At 40.8% G+C, this 21,850-nt stretch overlaps 1 protein-coding gene across 2 annotated transcripts in view; it reads left to right on the forward strand.

The window, feature by feature from the left end:
• ERBB4 (erb-b2 receptor tyrosine kinase 4) overlaps positions 1-21,850 on the forward strand; it is a 715,736-nt gene that overhangs the window by 469,366 nt on the left and 224,520 nt on the right. For both annotated transcript variants that reach the window (XM_069983214.1, XM_069983215.1), the window contains exon 4: positions 4,575-4,700. In XM_069983214.1, the coding sequence (XP_069839315.1) occupies positions 4,575-4,700 (126 nt within the window). The remainder of the gene's footprint in view (positions 1-4,574; positions 4,701-21,850) is intronic.

The following is a 21,850-nucleotide window of genomic DNA, read 5'->3' on the forward strand; positions in this document are numbered from 1 at the left end:
TTGTATGAGTCAGGCTTCTTTTTGTAATAAAATTTTATTTTTATCTTGTCCGGCTTTATTGAATACCCGTTCTAAGCCTACGAACTTGAGACACTTAGTGTTTCCTCCATGTTTCTCGTTTACATGCTTAATCAACCTGGTAGCTCCTTTTTTCAGCTTACAGGAATGGATATGTTCGTATATTCTCCTATTGAGGTTTCTTGTTGTCTTACCTATGTAGTGAACCCCACCCCAGAATATACGCTAGGTCAAGGGACACTCAGGTACTGAGGCTCTATCGCAGGCAAAGAAGTAGTCGAATGGAGGCTGAAGTCCAGGATGTGATTAAGGCCGAGACTTCAGCCTTAACCCAAAAATGACTGGTGGTGCCAGCCGCCAGTCAGCATAACTTTAACACCTGAAGCCCCAGCCTAAAAATAGGTTCCATCCATGATTCCCTGCTGTTGCTTCCTGCTCACCACTTCCTGGTGATGTCTTCACACAAGGAGCTTCCCAACTGAATTAGTGATAAGCTAAAGGAACAAGTCCTTGAGTAAAGATGAAGACCAGGAAATGGGGACACAGTGAAGATAAGGCACTGTTGGAATGGCATCCTAACTACAAATATTTGGTTAAGGCTTCCTATCTACAAATGGTGGTACATGTTAATATGAGTTAGCACACAGAGAACTTCGAATGTGCTTTGTTATTGGTCCCTGTATCCTATATGCTTAGATTCTGATCAACTTCTTTCTAGAAGGATGGATAATTGTATAATTGTGAATTTGTATCTGTAAGAGACAACATACTGTAAATTGTAAAATAGGTGCTTGACTGATTCTGTTATAGAACAGCTATTCTGCATGACTGTCCAAGTGAGATTCAAAATACAAAAGTATCCCACCTGGCTCTACAGTAGCAAAGCTAGATGCCCAAATATCCTTGACAGCAAAGGGTTACCTCTGTTTTTACACCTGTGCCTTACAGTAGGGGGCAGCACCGAACACACAAAGCAGGAAATAATGGCCATCTCTGGACTGATTGATGCTTAAAACTAAAGCTTTTAATCTTTCCTAAACTCAGTCCCAGATTAAGTATCTAATAACCCTCCGTTATTTATTCCGCTGTAAGCTTCTTTACAATGGTAACATATCAGAATTCCCAATCATATGTTTCCTAGAAATTATGTGGATCCCTGATTAAATTAATATATAATATGACTGCAAAACTGCTTATACATGATCTGGTAGGTAATAAAGTATAACTTGATTTTTTATTATCAATATTAAGCTACAGCAGCCTTAATTTACCTTATGCAGAAAGCAATATGGCTTTGAAGCAATCGGAATATTAATGCGCTTGATTAAATATAAAACTGTTTATTGGAGCGGAGAGGGGTTTTAACCACTTGTTTTTTTCTCCTTTCCATAATGCTAGAGATGAGAGCGGATGTTAGCAGACAAATTGATTCAGAGTTGACATATTAAATATTAACTGCAATTTGCCATTAATGTCATGTTTAGAAAAGCATTCAGAACGTGTTTGAAGTTATTCTGTGTTCATTGTCACTGTTTTATATTTTATGAGCCACTTCTGGGGTATAAAGTCTATATAGGTTAATAAAATGTTTACAGTACTCTGCGCAAATCTCATCCCGGCTCCTTCCCCAGCAATGTTCTGTTATATATGAATCCTTCTACTGATTTTTCTTCCTATATTGTGGTGCTGGATATGCAAAGGAAAATATGAAAAGAACTTGATTTCTTAATTTCCTTGTAATACGTGATATAAATATTGAATAATCTCAGTACTCAATGTAGAAGTAAATCCCAATTGACTGGTATACGTACATAGGGAGAAGGGGTTCTATTGTTTAGTGCCGCAGTTTGTGCAACATGCCTATCCTAGCACACAAGAGGAAGAAGCATCATAAAACACACACACTTCATGTAGCACAGACTTAGTGCCTGATTACAAATGATGATTAGGGTTTAAACATGCAAAAATTGGCTGCACAGTCAACCTATCTAAGAGATTATGTGCATCTAAAAAATAATAGAAGGCAATAGGCAGCAAGGGTAGCAAGAGCTAGATGGGCATTGTTACTGATGTTCGTGGAGTCCTTGCTGTAAATAGAAAGTAATAAAGTATATACTTAGCTGTATTTATACAGGTAAGTATTAGGGATGGTCCGAACCTGCCCAGGTTCGGGTTCGTATGAACCCGAACGATCAGCAGAAAATTCCCGCTGTCTGCCCGTTCCGTGGAGCGAGTGGATCCAGCGGGAGGAATGCCTGGAAAACTGGGATACAGCCTATGGCTATGGCTGTATCCCAGTTTTCCAGGCGGTCCTCCCGCTGGTATCCGCCCGCTCCACGGAGCGGGCAGACAGCGGGAATCATTACCGAGGGTTTGGGTTCGTACGAACCCGAACCGAACTCGGTTTGTACCATCCCTAGTAAGTATATACTTTATTACTTTATATACCTCCCTGGTGTCGTCCTGCCTATTCCCGCCTCACCACAGCCACCGTTAGAGCTTCTAAGCAGTATCTTCGAAGTGACAGGCCGCTCAGCTAATAACTCGCCTAAACAGGACAGCACCACAGCCAGTGATTGGCTAAACAGGTTGTCAGTTCAGAGACTTTACTTGATAGGACATCTCTTTGCTCAAGAGGTATGAGAGCTATTTGGCATATCCTTTCTTCCCAGAATTCTTAATGGAGCAGCAATGGTCCTTAAGTCTTTAGATGTCTTTATGACGAGCTCTCCTTATTGAGAGTTAATACCTCTTTGACCCAAAGACTGCTTCAGAAGCTTCAGCAGCTGCTGTGGTGAGCAGGGAACAGGCAGGAGGACACCGGGGAGTGTGGACAGGTAAGTGATAACTATTTTACTTAATAATTACTATTTTAAGTAATAATTATTTTACTTTACCTTGTTGTTGGCCATGCATCGCTATTACACATATTAATTTGTAGTTGGCAGACAATGACTTTTAAACATGTTGAAAGACAACGATCAGCCGATGATCGGCTCTTTGGCTGATCATTGTCTTTATTACACTGAGTTATATCTGCCTTAATCGTCCTGATTTGACAGATAACTCAGTGTAACTCAGTGCTCAGTGTAATAGAGCCCATATCCATTCTATAACAAAGCTGTGTAATATCAATCAAGCTGTGTGATAATTCTTTGTAATGGGCTTGTTATGCAGCTTGGAGATTGCGGCTCTTCTCAGGCAAGGCCTGAGCTGCTTCATACAAACTCTTGAAAACATAATGGTACATATAATTGTAACCAACCTATTGAACTCTCTTCTTTGTATAATCCTTCCCAATAACCATATTTCTCCTTTTCTCACATACAATTCTGTCCACCCATTCCCCTTAAAATTTGCCTACCATAAACTCTGATACCTAGAATGGCTTTCTGATCTAGCTACAATACTTTCAAGGTTATGGGGAGATTTATGAAGTATGAGTACGCCGGTCTTAACTTAGGCTCCCCAGTAAGATTCACTAAGAGGCGCACGCTAAATCTACACTGCTTCCAAATTGATCATAATTTACACCTCCCCCGGAGCTCCCCCTGCCTGCCCATCGCGCGGTCGGGGAATACGGCAGGCGTACGCCAGGGAGAAGGGGCGAATCTGCACCTTCTCCCTGGTGTACGCCTCAGACGGGACCTTCTGAAATGTCCCCCTATATGTTCCTAAATTAATAACATTTTTGTATTTCTCATATTCAGTTACTGTTTTTCCATATTTAACCAAATATAATTTTTTTTTTTAAATGAGAAGCTTTGTTATTTACATTCACTGCCGATAGATGAGCCAAGATGCAGAGTGTTTTTGTTTTTTAGTGGCTTCTGATACAAAGTTATTATCAAATGTTAAATTCAGTCCTCAATTAAAATCTTTTGTTTTGTCTAAGTGGTCTACTATGTACGGCTCTGGTACAGATCAACATCTGACAGCAAAGAAGACTGACAATTGTATCTCAGAAATGTCACTTAATGTCAATGGCATATGGAAGACAAAAGATTGATGCAGAACACAACAAATATTTTCTTTCCCCTTTCATGTGATTTTAAAAGCATTTCTGGCACACAGCGCCTCCTCCCCTCCCAATTCACATTTCAGTTTTTTTTAAGTCTTAATTAACAACTTTCAATGAAGCCATGACAAAGATTGTGAGTTGTGCGCCAATACAATCCCTCTTGCTTCATTGTCCTGTCTTGGCAGATAGTTAGACGTTCTTTATTATATTTAATGTCCTACTTCTTACCTCTCATTTTGTAAAAAAAAAAAAAACTTTATTAAAGAATGTATCAGTAGAAAAGAGTATGCTATTGGTCTGTTGCACATGGAAGTGAATAAAGAGTGATTATGAGATGAGACCGCAAGTTCACCGATACATAGCAAGAGGTTAATAGACCTGACATACAATTTATTGTTCACCTTTCTTTCTGTGTAAAGTGTGAACCACACACAATGGAGGTCAACGGAACTGCGGGCGTCTAGCACAATGGATCTTTAGGATGGTACAGTCATTGTCATTTCATATTCTTTCTTTTTTTGTTTATTCTTTTTAGAGATTCTAAATGGAGGAGTGTATCTGGACCGAAATGATTTCCTGTGTTATGCGGATACTGTTAACTGGCAGGACATTGTCCGCAATCCTAATGCTACAGTGATCTCCATGAACAGAAATCCAAATTGTAAGTGGGCACAATATTACAATTACTATCCTGGTGCTAATGTTTGCATGTTAGTTGGGTATTTCGGCATGGCTAGAGATCATTTTAGGAGGAAAAAAAACGTACCTACCGTATATGATAATCACTTGCTTACCAGCCAAAGGACTATCATACTTAAAGGGGGTATCCCGAATTAAACAAAAACAAACAAGCAAAAAATAAATAAATAAAAGCCTAACATCCATTGTGTTGTGATTACAACACGGGTAAATTCATTTCAATTGTACTGAGCTACAATACCACTAACAAACTGCAGACAATAGTGGCACGGTTTCTTGAAGAAAGCAGCTATGTTATTTCCCCCCCCCCCCCCAAATTCTGGGTAACCCCTTACCAACCAATTATCAACTGCAGTATGTTATACTATTGGCTTATAAAGAAACAGATGTTACACCACTGCATCACCAGGGCTAAAGGCCCTATTATATGTAGCGATTATTGATATAGCGATCGCTAGTAAAATCTATCACTTTACTAGCTAATGATTCTGAGTTTATTACATTCACTGATTGCTGTTTTGAATGATTATTTTTGTGTCATAATATGTGGTCACTAATCGTTCCTCAGGACAAACCACGCAGCATGTTTTATTTGTGAACCACTTTTCAGATGAACAGATATGCAAACAACTGGCAAACTACCAACAATAATTTTTCAATGATTTTTAAAGTTGAACGACAACGATTAACAACTTTATCAGCGTTTGATCATTTTCACTCATTTTTGGTCATCATAGCAAATTTTTAAATGATAATCACTCTGTGTAATAGGGTGTTACATTTCAGAATTGATTCGTTGATTTTAGAGATAATGGAATTAATTAACTGTGTTTAAAAGGCAATATCCATGATTAGAAAAAATATAGCTATTTTCTTGGAAAAACAGGGCCAGCCCTGCCCTCAGGTTGTGTGTGATATTACAATGGGAGAAAGCAGCCATGTTTATCTAATCCTGGAAAACCCCTTTAAATGTCTCATCATGTTCTTCATTTTGGAGATTCAATAGAAATCGATTCAATCGAAAGAAGCATAAAATTTTTTATTGCGTACAAAAACTGTGCACAGCATATAACAATGGACCATTTACATATAATTGTAGCAGTTTGTAATAATGGGTAGTCAATTTTAGACAATTAAAAATTAGGGCATCTGTCAACTGTTTCATGCCTAACCCATGGGCACCATACGGAGGCGCTTCAGGAAAATCATAGATTTAAAGATGAGCAGTAAACATAATATAAAGTCAAGATAAAGTCAAGGAGGCCGTCTCTGCATTAGTGCTCCCCGCTTCAATGGACTTTACCGAAAGGTTATTCCATATACACAAAGAAGAAGAGACCTGTGAACCGGCTCCTTGACCATCATAGTGCTTTGCATTTACAATGTTTGATGCTCCCTATGGTTCAGCAACTTGAGAGTTTTTTAGGATTTGTTTTTTAGGATTTTCTAAAAACTGATTATAGGCTGGAACTTACTTGTGGGGGACACCTGGAAAGTCCCTTTTAGATTTCGGTCATATTTTCTCTACTCAAGCATTTTGATGTGCAAACCATATAACAGATGTGGTGAATTGGAAGTTCACAATTCCCGGTCACATCCTGTAGTTAATAAATGCACAGCTTTTGGACCACTTTAGACTATGTTGTATAGCTTTAGTGGTGCATGCCATGTAGTACTTCATATGTAGTTTTTAATTGTTTTCTGGGACTCCTTAGGGCCGCATCTAACTTCTTCAGCCACAGTTAATTAAATGCCGCATGCTCCTTAAGTCCTGTTGGTCACCTATATCTCCCAATTCCTATGATATCAAAGTCCCATGGAAAATGCCTGCCATGCCAATCATATAAAAATCAATATGAAAGCAGCACATGAAAAAATCTATCACACATAAGGATGCAGGTTCTTGAGGTTCTGGTCCCAGGTCCAAGATATAGCACAATACAAGAGTGTAGGTGGGAATTAAAGGAAGTTTTAACTGTTGGTGTGCTACTTTGGGCTCTTACATTGTAGAACTTTACCCTCATCCTTTCTAGCCTGGCAAAATTGTTTATTAAAGTATTGTATTGCCCCTCAAAAGTTATACAAATCCCCAATATACACTTATTACAGGAAATGCACATAAATATTTTTTTTTTTCCTGCAGTTACTACTGCATTGAGGCTTCACTTCCTGGATAAAATGGTGATTAGAGATGAGCGAACCGTCGGACTTTTGGTCCGACGGCACCTTTGCTCTGTTGCAATGCCTGGGATGCAACTACGCTCCCGGGAATCTGCGGGCAGGATCTTCCAGGGAATTCAAGATACATTCCCTGGATTTCCAGGGAATGTATCTTAAATTCCCTGGAAGATCCACGCCCGCAGATTCCCGGGAGCACAACTACGCTCCCGGGATCGCAGGCATCGCACTTTCGGTTTGAAAGTCTGAAACTTCCGCTCATTTCTAATGGTGAAGTCACGACCCGACTCCCAGAGCTGTGCGGGCTGTGGCTGCTGGAGAGGATGATGGCAGAGGGATCCTTAGTGTCCCTCCAGTGCCCTGTGTCCCTCAGTGTCCCCCTGCCATCATCCTCTCCAGCAGCCACAGCCCGCACAGCTCTGGGAGTCGAGTCGTGACATTTTATCCAGGAAGTGAAGCCTTAATGCAGTAATAAGTGCAGGGAAAAAAGCACTTTATAAGCATTTCCCGTAATAAGTGTATATTGGTGATTTGTATAACTTTTAGGGGGCAATACAATGCTTTAGCCCCTTAGCGACCCATGACGTATCTGATAGGTCATGGTGCCGCGGGGGGTGTTAAGAGAGGGGTCCCGCCGGGACCCCGCTCTGAACGGCGCTGCTCCCAGCTGATATGTATAGCCGGGGAGTGCCTCTATTAGCCGGCGCGGGTCCCGTCCCATTAAGCCTCTAAATGCAGCTGTCAAACCTGACAGCTGCACTTAGATACTGTGCTCTCCCTGTCCCTGGTGTCTAGTTGGACGGATCTCCCCCATTCTCATTGCGACGCTGAGACCCGGTACGGGCAGAACGGATCTGTTCTTCTGCCCGTGCCGGCCTCAGCGTTGCAATGACGCTGATCCCGGCTCGGCAATACATTGCTGTGGCCTGCAGCAGGCCAGAGCAATGGATCACCGATATGATGGATCATTGCTGTGTATATAAACAGCATTTATCTCTATGAGAGATCAGTGCTGTGTGTATACAAGTCCCCCAGAGGGCCTCCCAGTTACAGTAAAAAGAAAAGTAAAAAAGTGTTTTTATTAATAAAAAATCCCCTCCCCTAATAAAAGTCCAAATCACCCCCCTTTTCCCATTTTATAAATATAAATAAATAAATAAACAAATAAATAAACATATTTAGTATCGCCGCATGTGTAATTGCCCGAACTATTAATCACATTCCTGATCTCGCACGGTAAACGGCGTCAGCGCAAAAAAATTCCAAAGTGCAAAATTGCGCATTTTTTAGTCGCATCAAATCCAGAAAAAATGTAATAAAAAGCAATCAAAAAGTCTCATATCTGTAATCAAGGTACCGATAGAAAGTAAACATCATGGCACAAAAACTGACACCTCACACAGCCCCATAGACCAAAGGATAAAAGCGTTATAAGCCTGGGAATGAAGCGATTTTAAGGAACATATATTTGTTAACAATGGTTTGAATTTTTTACAGGCCATCAGATCATATAAAAGTTATACATGTTAGATATCGTTGTAATCATAACGACTTGAGGAACATGCATAACAAGTCAGTTTTACCCCAGGGCGAATGGTCTAAATGCAAAACTCCCCGAAATCAAAACAAATTCCTTTTTTATTTCAATTTGACAGCGCAAATGATTTTTTTCCGGTTTTGCAGCATATTTTATGGAAAAATAATGCCTTTCATTGCAAATTACAATTGGTTTTGCAAAAAATAAGGGCTCATATGGGTCTCTAGGTGAAAAAGTGCAAGCGCTATGGCCTTTTAAACATAAAGTGGAAAAAGCAAAAGTGCAAAAATAAAAATTGGCTTTGACCTTAAGGCTATGTTCACACTACGTAAAATAACGTCCGTTGACCACGACGCAAAACTACGGCCGTTGTTTTGAGGTTCCCTATAATGACTGCCATGCAATGTAACTACGGCCGTTGAATTCACACTACGTATCAGATAACGGCCGTTGTTTTTAAGGCCCCGTGAAAAATGAACATGTCAATTATTTCCGGCCGGTAATACTGCAACAACGGCCGTGGATTCCAATGTGGCCGTTATTTTTCGCGGGACTTCTTCTTTAATCTTTGTGGCCCAAGCAACATCTCTCTTACCCATCACAAGGCCTAACCATCAAGGTGATCCAGAGGAACACATTATCGGGTCCAAGGGATGTAGATGTTCATTAGAGTAAGAAGTACATTTTATAATCTGCTTTTTACTGTAACAGTTATTATGGGGAAAAAACACTACTTGTAATGCCTGTAATCATACGGTACGTTAAGATGAAGTGGGTCTCTCTTCTCCAGATACAATGACAGGGATAATTAGAAAACATTTCCTCGCTGGACAGGTTTGTCCCATTGTAGATTGTTTCATTATTTCTTTATATGACCCCATTAGGATTGGGTATAATTTCTTTATTACAGTATAAGAACTCTTAGCTTGTCCCTTGGAGTAGTTATTGTTACTATTTGTCGCCAATGACTTTCAAAGGTTGTTGTTGTTATTGCTAATAATATTGTGTAATGACTCTTATGCTGCTTAATGGCGTATCGAGTGGCATGTTTCTGCAAGTGTCCGCAGAACATTTCTGTATTTAGTGTATCAAGGTGAATTGAGAAAAGCAGTAAAGCATTGTTGGGATCTACTCTACCAGAAACATATTGTACATAAGCTCCAAGCGTCCTCATAATGCTCCATCAAACAGCTTTGAGATTGTAATTATTGCATCCAGAGCAAGCAGGCACAACAAGATAGGACTAAGTAGTAAAGCATGAAAGTATGACAGGGCTGTAGTTACACGATTCTCTCATTGTCCCCAACTCAACTCAAGTCATGACACTTGTGTTGTTTAGCTTATTGCAGGTAGGTTAAGTAATTGTTCCTATAATGAATGAGTTGTTTTAAGCATTTTCTTACCATATATTACTGTATATTTTTCTAGTAAAGCTGGAAGTGAACTACAATGACTGTTACAGACAGTTACATTGTACACACTGTGCATGCCCTTTGCTACATGACAAGTTTAGCCTTACATGTCTTCCATCTTGTTTCAGCAATTGGTTAGGGTCTGAACACTTATACCCCTATCAATCAAAAATTCACATGTCACTAGGACATGTCAAAATATTTTTGAAAGTGACAAGTACACTTTAAATTTTGGAAATAATTTTGGAAAGCCATCTGGTTTGGGGATAAGGACAATTGGTCTTTACCATTTACTTTTATATCACGGCTAAAGACGTCATTTTTTACTTTATCAGAAATTGTGGCTTCTGGCGCTTAATATGGTTTTACTTTTCCTTTTTGGTCAGGCTTGGTGAAATCATCATGTTTTCCACCTGGTCCTTTAGAATAGCACTCTATTATTTTGCACACACTCTCCAGCCTCTTGAATCTGGACTGCAGATAAGGTTTCTGAGCTGCTGGTAAATCATTGCTAGGTATTTGATTTATAACAGGTTTATAGCAGAGAGATCCTCACGCTCCTTCCTGGGCTTTGATCAAATTGATGTGATATACTTGGACAGGATTTCCCTTCCTTGGTTGATAGACCTTTTAGTTCATCTCTTTCACCTTAACCTTTTGCCAAAAAACTTTCCACTATCTGCAACAGAACTAACACGTGATGGAAAGGTTCTGATCTTTGAAGAACAATTGTAAATTCCCCCAAAAATAGTATTGAGGTAAATCCATTTTATTATTATTATTATTTTTTTTAATTTATAATTTTTTTTAAAGATGTACCCAAAATGTCTCGTATTTTAAAACTCATTTCCCCTAATGCTGGAACTGCTCTGGCTTAAACTATTACTTGGCTCTCAGGTACCTGAACCATGGTTGTACAATCTCCCATGCAACTGTAGATGTAGATTGGAGTAAAAATATGGAGATCTATAGTAAAGCCCATTGACGATTGGCATCCTGAAGTTCCTTTAAATCCTCCACCATAGGTCACTATCAGCATGTATTCCACACATATTTTTCCACAATGCCTAAGTAAGTTTATTGTACCCCTTTAACTCTGTTGAAATACAATGCAAATGTTCGACCTGCTATGAAAAATCTGCAGCATATCCATCCTGTGTTCACATACGATATAACATCTCTATATATTTACCTACTATAGTTAGCAACCTGTACTGACTTTTTGCACTCACTTGCCCAGAAAGACTTTGCACATTACAGTTAAAATCTTTAGGATACCACAATACAACTGCATATACTGTACTCTACTAATAAAGCCAAAACAAAGAAAAATAGGTGGACTATAATGCAGACTTTACCCCACCTACAACACTACAAACCCTATGAAGCCCAAATCCCAGAACATACAGGTTAAGGCTATGTTCACACTACGTATGAGACCGGCCGTTCCGTGACCCCGGCCGGGTCACTGAACGGCCGGTCTCTGGCTAAATCATCTCAGCCGGTACTTAAGTAGAGCGAGAACTACGGCCGTAGTTTTATGTTGTGTGAACATAGCCTCAACCACCAAACAGAAAGATTAGACATGTGCTTTTTTTCTACTATTTCACATGATACTTGGAGCCCTTCACCATGTGCAAGTTAGAAAACTAGATGGAATAAACACACTGAGGAACATTTACTAAGGAGTCTAATTTGTGTCTCTCTTCTAATGGGGATTGGTGTATATTTTGTTCCAATATCTTGTGACTGATTTATTAAAATGTAGCACTGCCATAGTGAATGTATCTAAGTAAATATTTGCAAAAAACCTTGCAGAAAAAACTAAAATTGTGCAAGCATATTCACCTGGGACTTACCAGACTTAGGCCTGCACCTGTTTTTAAAAATTCGCAAATAATAAATTGGTTGCTAATCCCAGATTATGCAAACTTTTTGGTGAATACTCAAAACAGGCTGATTATAAATAGTTAATAAATAAAAACTTAGACCACAAATTAAATTTTTCACCTAAAAATAGGTGCAAAATTCTTAATAAATTTCCCCTAATGTCTTTACTTACTTTACATACATTGGTGGTTTCTGATATCAGATAAAATTGTCAACTGCTAATAATATAATAATATTCAAGCATATTTCATCAACAGATGGAATGACAAAGTGAACCCCTTCCAGCTTTTTCAGTATAGGATAAAATATGGAGCCAACCTAAAATTCTTTCTCATGTACAAATATTTATTGAATACATATAAACATTTACAATAAATATAAATATTTAGATTGGGAATATCAGGTTTGGTGCCTACATGCTACTGGGTGACCTAAAGACACACTTAATGTTAGGATCCGGACAGCAGGACAAGACAAGACAGTGAGCCCTAAGCTCAGCCCCGCCCACTGTCCTCTACCTACTTGCCACACTCCGCCCTAAAATGGCGGCGAGCAACTGGGCGGCAGTCCCTGCACTGGCTAGGTGGGACACAAAGACAAGACAGACAGACAAAACACAATGAAGAATGGTCAGCAATCCGGGTCACAACAGTCTGGCAGCAAAAGTACAAAATCAGGATCCAAATGGGTAGTCGAATAACAGGCAATATGGTCAGGGGCAGGCAGCAAGCAAGGGTAGTCAGAAAACAAGGCAATGGACAGAAAACCAGAGGTAACACAGATGCAGGCAGAGCTGGGATACAGGACAGGGAAGCAATACTGAATAACCAGCAATGATCTGGGATACTGAGAACAACTTATAGTGAATCAGAGCCCGGTCCAGAATCCCATTGGAGCAGCCTCCTGACTGCAGAGCATACACAGCTGACAACAAGGAAACTGACTGGCTATAAGATCCCTCAATCACAGAAACCAGAGCAAGAAAGCTTAACTCCGAACCTGCCAGAGAGCTACACAGGTGGACACGGGTGTGGTGGAAGCCTGCTAATCACCACCCAGCAAGGGCTGGAATAAGACAGTGTTCAGACCAGGTTCAGACATAAATGAAATACAAACATAAAAGTGCAGAATCATGGCCAAAAGCACAGTCTCGGTCGTACCTTACGCACCGAGGACTGCGCCAAAGTTGCATTCATGACAGTACCCCCCCTTTTATGAGGGGCCACCGGACCCTCATTAGACATACCAGGAGTGGGTGGAAAATGACCTCTTACAACACATGTTTCAATGTCACTGGAGATGTCACTGTCAGTCTCCCACTCATCAGCGCAAGCATCCAGGTGACTAACTAAAGGTTCACTGACAGGCTCGATATCACCAATTATGCTACTGGCATCAGACACAGACTCAGCTTCCATGTTGCAATTATTCAAAATTACAGTGTCATTTTTGGCTGGACACATAGATTTCACACTAGGTTCAGCAGAGGAACCATGCATATCCATACCACCTAGAAGTACCTGTGCGCCCAGGTGACTCTCCTGGTTGTCACCTGGACGCTGATGACCTTGTCGCCGGGGACGTTTCAGGCAGTAGTTGATGAAATGAGTACTGTCACCACAGTAAAAGCAAAGTCCATAACGCCTCCGGTGTTCCCTTCTGGTCTCGTAGCCCATAACTCCCAACTGCATGGGTTCATCCTCGATATAATCATGGGGAGGGACAGGTTTTTTCAAAAAGAGAGATGGAGAGACAGAAGGTTTAGAAAAGTCAGGACCTGCTTTCTCCTTTTGCCTATCCCTGAGCCTGCGGTCTATGCGTACTGCCAAAGCCATGGCCTGCTTTAGGGTAGGTGGCTCTGGATGACCTGTCCAGGCATCCTTAATACCATCAGATATCCCCTGCTTAAACAGTGCTTTAAGCGCGGCCTCACACCACCCGGTTGTTATACTATGGCGCCTAAACTCAGCACAATAATCCTCAACAGGTCTCTTGCCCTGACGAATGGTCAGTAAATGTGTCTCAGCTAGGCCCACATGATCAGGTTGGGCATAGATGGCTCCTAGAGACTGAAAAAAATTCTCTAAATTGCTCCACTCCTCAGCCTCAGGAGAGAGCCTGAGGGCCCAAGCCTGGGGATCTCCCTGCAACAGTGAGACAACAATACCCACTTTCTCTTGCTGTGTAGGGAAGTGGTTGAGACGAAAATATAATAGGCAAGAATTTTTGAATGTCTCGTATTTGTCACGGTCGCCAGAAAAGCGGTCAGGGAGCAACATTGTGGTTTTGGAAGGTTTAACAACCACCGGGGGCGCTACTACTGCTTCAGCCTGATTTTGAGAAAGAATCTGGACCTGTTTAACTAGGTCCACTACCAAGACTGACAAAGCCTCCATTTTAGTAACAAGGTCCGAGTCCATTAGCTGATTAACCTGGTTGGCCAGCTTGACCACCAGGCCTGACACCCCCTCCACTTGGGTAGCAAGATCTTTGACTGTAGCCATAACAGAGGGGGGCAGTATATATTTGGCTGGTTATTCTGTTAGGATCCGGACAGCAGGACAAGACAAGACAGTGAGCCCTAAGCTCAGCCCCGCCCACTGTCCTCTACCTACTTGCCACACTCCGCCCTAAAATGGCGGCGAGCAACTGGGCGGCAGTCCCTGCACTGGCTAGGTGGGACACAAAGACAAGACAGACAGACAAAACACAATGAAGAATGGTCAGCAATCCGGGTCACAACAGTCTGGCAGCAAAAGTACAAAATCAGGATCCAAATGGGTAGTCGAATAACAGGCAATATGGTCAGGGGCAGGCAGCAAGCAAGGGTAGTCAGAAAACAAGGCAATGGACAGAAAACCAGAGGTAACACAGATGCAGGCAGAGCTGGGATACAGGACAGGGAAGCAATACTGAATAACCAGCAATGATCTGGGATACTGAGAACAACTTATAGTGAATCAGAGCCCGGTCCAGAATCCCATTGGAGCAGCCTCCTGACTGCAGAGCATACACAGCTGACAACAAGGAAACTGACTGGCTATAAGATCCCTCAATCACAGAAACCAGAGCAAGAAAGCTTAACTCCGAACCTGCCAGAGAGCTACACAGGTGGACACGGGTGTGGTGGAAGCCTGCTAATCACCACCCAGCAAGGGCTGGAATAAGACAGTGTTCAGACCAGGTTCAGACATAAATGAAATACAAACATAAAAGTGCAGAATCATGGCCAAAAGCACAGTCTCGGTCGTACCTTACGCACCGAGGACTGCGCCAAAGTTGCATTCATGACACTTAATAGGCAGAAATACCCTGGCCAATAACCTTCAATAATCAAGCTTCTGAATATCACAGCCGCAAATGTATAAAATGAGCTATCTGGAGATTAACATAATGTACATTTCTGTAAAAGATCAGCCGGTGCTGAGGATGGCATGTGATTATATGTTAGGAGATGCAGATGGCAAACATACTGTACAAAGAAGAGTAAAACATGATATACAGACTAATTTATTATCTGCAAATGCATGTCATATTATAGCGGGAACATTCTCAGCAAACTGTTCACTTGTCAAATGGCTGTTTGCAGTTGAACCCACAGCTTTTCAGATCCAATTAGTCACAGAAAAAGCAATCACAGGCGGAGAACAGAACCTTCACATTTGTCTTGTCTTTGGAAGGTTGATGATGTTGTATGGGGGATAATAGGTGATTCACAGCTAGAAAATGTCCACTGATTTGTCTGACACAAGGGTCTAATAATGTGAGAGGTCCCCTGTCTTTTCTAACAACCTCCACCCTCTCATTTTATGTTTTTTCCGTCCTTATACGTTCTATTATATTTAGAATTCCCAGGCTACTATGCATTGCCGTAAACTCCATCTTTTCATTTATAACGCTGTAATATAAAACATGACAGTTAATAAAATCTACAGGATTTCCTCATGTGACCATTTCCGACGGGCTGGCTATTTCCAGGCTGAAGCTGACCTCTAGCCCTAGTATTTTCCAAGTTACAGCAGTGCTGTGACAGTACATGTATAAAGTGTCAGCCCATGTTATATCACTGGCGGCAGTTCAGAGCAATGTGTAACCTTATCAGTTTATTGCCAGAGAAGGGCATATCAAAAAGTAAAACACAACAGGACAAACCATTTATATTGATTTAGCGCACCTGCCTGTATAACCATGTTACCAAGCCTGGGCACTATATTGCTAAAAGACAATGCTTCAGCGATAGAAATGATGGTTCTGCTCAGAAAATATGCTCTTTAAAGGATAATTTTTTATGAAGGCCTTATTACTGATAACCATTATAAATCTGGTCCCTGCCACTTGTACCTACATTGTATTGAATGTCCACGGTGGCTGAGGAGTTTACAATATTTTTGTACTTATTCATTTCATCCATAGAAGCAAACAGTTGGGCACTCAGGACACACTTACACAAATGGTTCCAGTCCAAGACAGCGATCTCGGCAGGTCATCCACTCGGTGGTGCTCAGCCATCAATATGTCTAAAGCAACAGAGTGATGTCAGCGGCACTCAACGGCAGTGTAAACATTAGCTTTATTTCAGGTCGGGTGCAGACATACATGAAATGCATTACAAGAAACAGAGCTACGTCCGTTTCACACTCAAATGAACCAAATGAGGAGCATAAGCATGAAACGGACATAGCTATTTTTTTTTTTTTTATATTATGTTTTATTCCATTATTTTCTATAGAAATGCTGATAAATATCAGATCAGTGAGGGTCCAACATCCAGCACCTCCACAAATCAGCTGATTGAATACAAAAGGCCCTGAGCTAAGCCTGGTAAATAATAAAGGGGATGTGGTGCTCATGGGAGCACTGTAGATCCTTCAATGAATTGATCAGTGGGTGTGCCAGGAGTCAAAACCTCTCTAATCCAATATGGATGTCCTATCCTTTAAATGGGGTTCTACAACTATTTTATAAATATGACTGGGTAGCAATAAAGAGCAGGAAAAAGAAGAACTTATAATCATCCTTCACTTGCTCCCCATCCAGGGCTGCCACCAGTTGAGACTGCCTAGTGTCAGTGGCCCTAGATATGTCTCTACACAAAACACTGCAGCCACTCACAAGCCTCATTGGTCATATGGTGCATGTGACTGCTAATGTCAGTGATAGATTACAGTTTCCCATTCACAGTGTATACTGCCTTTCCTATCTATTTTTTGAAGAAGGTCCAAAGCTCCTTTAATACAAGTAAGTATTTGTAAATTTCTGTTCCCTATATGTAATGAGATTTACAGTGATCCCTCAAGTTACAATATTATTTGGTTGCAGAATGGCCATTATGAGTTGAAAATATTGTATCTTGAGACCAAAACTCTATGGAAAACTGGTAATGTGTTCTGAAGCCCCCAAAATATTAACAAAAATGAATTAAAAAAGAAGAAGATTTAAAGAAAAAATAAGCAGATAACTAATATTGATAAAGCAAATCCTTGCATACAGCAGTCAGAAGAGACTGTAAATTACTTTCTATGTAGAGGGCTGGAGCATTTTCAGGCTCCTGTACAGATCACACAGGGTCCCATAACAAAACAATGAAGCCGCCCTTACCTAGGGCCCTGTGTCCTGGAACACATAAAAAGCAGTAGTATCATGCTGTATTGTAGAGAGACTCTACTAGACATCCTGTCCATCCAGTAAAATGGCCACTTTTATTGGTCAATTATCTAGCTATTCACACGTGCCACAGATCCTCAGTGTCTTTGGAAAACATCCAAAACATCATTCACTTTCCTCCTCATGGTTCTAGCTCGGGATACTATTTATGTTTTATTTAACATAACTGGTTTGATGTGTGCAAATGATCACCTATATTTAAAAAGAGGATAAAGGGCAGCACTCTACTCCACATGTAACATTTGTCCACTATCGTGGATGCTTTTCATATTGGCCACTGGCACCAAATCATTAAAGGGGTTGCAAAACTGGGTTAAAATGTTACAAAAAGATGGTATGCATTAAAACTATGCTTTAAAACAATGGGGAAAAATTGTAAACCACAGACCCATGTCCTTTCATATTAACACTTTTTAGCCTAATAAAAAACTTAAATGTGAATGTACTGTACAGTGCTGGTAGGATATATTTAAAGAGACAAACAGTGTGAAATTCCCTAAAGTGTACCTAGAATGCTGCATTAGCATAGTTACACATGGCTTGTAAGTTAGCCACAGAGTTAGACAGGATGACTAGTGACAGCTGGTTCCGAAATAGCAAAAAGATTTTGTTACTCACCTTGCATGCTTCCAGGTTTTCACCGGCCTGATGCATCCTAACTGCTATCCTGTAGATCATCTATGGCTACATTCATGACTGCACTGATACAGTCTCAGTGCTACTGTCCACCCCCACCCCACCCCCTATTCGAAATTTTCTTGCAGAAAAGTCCATACATCCAGGACTTTTCTTTTAAAATGATAAATACACTTGAAGTGTAAAATTAAGCACTTGACATATCTTGACGTGCTAAAACAGGGGTGCAAGATGTCGTATGCAAGAGCTAGGCGTTGCGGTAACGTGATTTTGCACATGAGATTAAGTTTTGCTAGTGCTTTCACTTTAAGAAGTTTTGAGTATCCTGCAAGGGTACATGAACTGAGATAGATACTTGAGGTTTTGGAAAGTCTCTGGGAAATGCAGTGAGAAGACTTGTACTTGTGTCAAGAGGAGTACCTGGAGGGGACCTGCCCAATACACATGGCACTCTGTTTTGGGGATTCTGACAACCTTTGCTACACTTGTGATTACTTAGAATATAGAAGAATTACCCATGCTCATGTCTATGATTGATTTGTCAATGCTGGCTAGGTACACAGAGTGGCAAGTCCAGTAGTATGGGCCACAGGTTTTAATGATTGGGAAGAGCTAGCCTCTCAACTTATGCCAAGGAAGCCGAGCAAGTGACGGTGGGGCACGGCAACATTTACCCAACGGCTTTGGATAAGTCCTTGTGCACACTGCTAGGACTTGAGACAAACTTGTGAATGATATATGGACTGGTCTGGTTCTCTCCCCTGTGGTAGAGCTTTAGAAGGTTACAGCCTCCCTTCAGGAATTAGAAGAAAAGAGGAACACCTTACTTCAGGTGCTGGCCACAGGGCCAGGCCCTGGAAAAAAAAACCTTTTCTATTCAACAAATGACTGTAACTGGACCTAAGCTAGACTAAATGTGAGCAGATGGCTCATTTCACTTCTACGTATAGGCTACGAAGGAGATCCCTATTGATGGAGAGCAGCCTGAGGTAGCTCAGCGTGGGATTGGCCACTGGAAGGAAAACTTTTGAAGGGCTGTGATAGGCCCAGAGGCAGGTAGATGGCTGGCAATCTTTCTCTCAAGCACATCTAGACAATCACATATACAAGTAACCTCTTCAGCTCCTTCAGCATGTGTTGTATTTGAATAGAACCAATACACACAGAAACACCATTTTTAATACTTTGTTTACAGATAATTTAGATCTGCAATAAAGAGAATAGTAGTGCCACCATACATATACACACTTCAGCAACCGTGCACATCGGTTTTGGGGCACTACACTAAGCTTTGATTGAATGGGTCTGGGTGCTCGCAATATGAGTGGGGAGAAGCACTCAATTCACAGACACTTCTCTCAACTCTTTCTATTGATTAGTGTTTTTTTTTTATTTTTTGTATGTGCATTAAAAATCCTCAAGAAAACTTGATAAAAAAATGATGGTCTCTGCTGCTGAGAGCTGTCTGGTCTCCTCTCAACACATAGAAAACAACTGTTTAGGCAATCACTGGCCATAGTTCAGATGGCCCAACATTTTCTTTTGTATGTTTATGTGCTTTTTTTTGCATTATAAGCAAGTTTTCAAGTTTATAAAAAAAATAAAAAAAATAAAAACTCTATTTTTTGACTTAACGCCTTGGTGTGTCTTCTTAAGTGGGTCTGTCTTTCCCAAGAGATTGCATTCCCATAAGTTATTCCTATTACTGTCAGTCAGGGGCATAAGTCACTCATATAAGCAGAAATTATGAAGTACATGTAGATAAAACATCTATATTTTTGCTATTTTAAAAGAAAAAGGAGAGAAAATGGAGGGAGAGCCTTCTCTCCTTTGAAATCATGTTTATATTTAAAGACTAAAGAGAAGGTGCTATGTTGCCTTATAAAACCTCAGTAGTGAGGCAGGAGCCATTACACACGGCTAATAGTTGAAAGTGATGTGTGAGATTAAACCCCATGAATAACTAAACTATCAGGAGAAAGCTTATTTTGAAGCAGTACAAACTCCAACCGCTTGCAAAATTGCAAAGTAACAGCAATAATGCGCACACGTTTGTCACAGCCGGGGAACCCATTAAATCAGGGCTGAATTGTCGGTCAGTCTGGACCCAGTTCTACTTAATTATGTCCTTTCAAGGTAATGTGCTTTTGTACGTGAGTGTGTGAGAGTTGGCGACAGTAGATTTCACTGCCTTGCCCCATGCCTTTGCAGAGGCATGAGGTGCACCGAAATTGTCTGCATCTTGGTCAAATTAAATTTGGTGTTCTCGTGAATGGCAGCAGTGGTCAAACGTGAGAGGCAGGGAAGAAATCATAACAAAGGGAGAGGAATTGAAATCAGGATTTGTTCAGCTGTCGGAGCTTGTTCTGAAGGCAAGCAGAGCTGAGTCAGAGGAATGAGCTATTACAGACAGTTGGAACATTGAAGAGATGTAGCAGCATAGTGTCTGAAGTCAGAAACAGGCGCTAAATTACTGGTGTTAGCAGATACCACTTTGCAAATTGCCTTTATATTTCTGCTTCATGCCCACACAGTATGATCATCTAATTTTTTGTTTTACATAAATTAAAAAAATTGACCATGACTATATTCTTCTTCAGTATACGGATTGTTTTGTTTTCTATGGCTGATGACCTATATACTCAATTACTATGTAATTTTTCGCAATCAGGGCCCTTTAAATGGGCACTGCCATTACAAAAACTTTCGACATGTAAGAGAAAAATCTCAAAAGTTTTGATTGGCCGGGATCTGAGTGGTCAGTCTGAAGTCATCAAAGTCTGTACCCTGCACCTTTTCTCTCAGTTCTGTCAGCTTTATTAGCTCTGTCAGCTCTTTCTGTCACCTCAACAGACTTTCAATCTAAGTCTATGGAAGCTGTTTAGGTCCCATACACATGCAGCAGCTAAGCATGTTATGCAGGAAAATTGTAGCTCTGTCCTTGAGACACTAAACAAATTAATCCTAACAGTGCTCGTGGGAACCAAACAAGAATTCTAACTTTAACTATCCATTAGACGCCCACTTTACTCCATCATTGTTCTAAAAACTAAACCTGCTAAAGTCTTGTCTTTATACTTCTAATATACACTAATATATATTTTTTAACAAACATAAACTAAGCCAATGTTTCTTGTTTGTGGGCCACATTTGAAAATGCCCTGCTTTTAATGTCAAGATAAAGTATCTGTTTTACAAGACCGGGTGAGTGCCTCTATTGTCTTCTACTTGTTATGTGAGATATTAATTGTTTACAACTAAGCTGTGCACCGCCAGAGAAACGCAAACCATGTGGACTTTACAGACACATGTTCTTTGTTAGGGCCCTACTACACCTGTTAGGTCAATGATATCTTTGCCCTCATTACCCACTTACTACACTGTGCTATTACACACAGACTGCGAGCGGGAAGCAGTGGCAGGGGCCGCCTGAACGATCGTTCGCACCTTGAAGGCAAAGGTGGTCTTCTGCTGTCACAAGTAGGGATGATCAAACATCAGGAAATGTTAGGCTCGATCGAACGCGAACCTTCTCGAACCTTCCACATTTGATTCCTGATGCCTTTCCGTTCCGTGGGGAAGGTGAAACGGGCGGTATCCCTGTTTTCCAGGCAGTACTTGGGCATTCTCCACCTTTCCCACCAAACGGACGTGGACGACTTTTGAACCGGCCATAAGCCCTCTAGTCCTCTTTTTGGTCAACTTTAGTGGTCAGCAGGAAATGTATACAGCTTCAGTCAATAGCTAGTAATACCAGAAAAAGGGAAGAGACTACAATGATACAGTCAATGATTA

This window comes from Dendropsophus ebraccatus, chromosome 9 (genome assembly GCF_027789765.1).
Source record: "Dendropsophus ebraccatus isolate aDenEbr1 chromosome 9, aDenEbr1.pat, whole genome shotgun sequence".
Classification (NCBI taxonomy): Eukaryota; Metazoa; Chordata; class Amphibia; order Anura; family Hylidae; genus Dendropsophus; species Dendropsophus ebraccatus.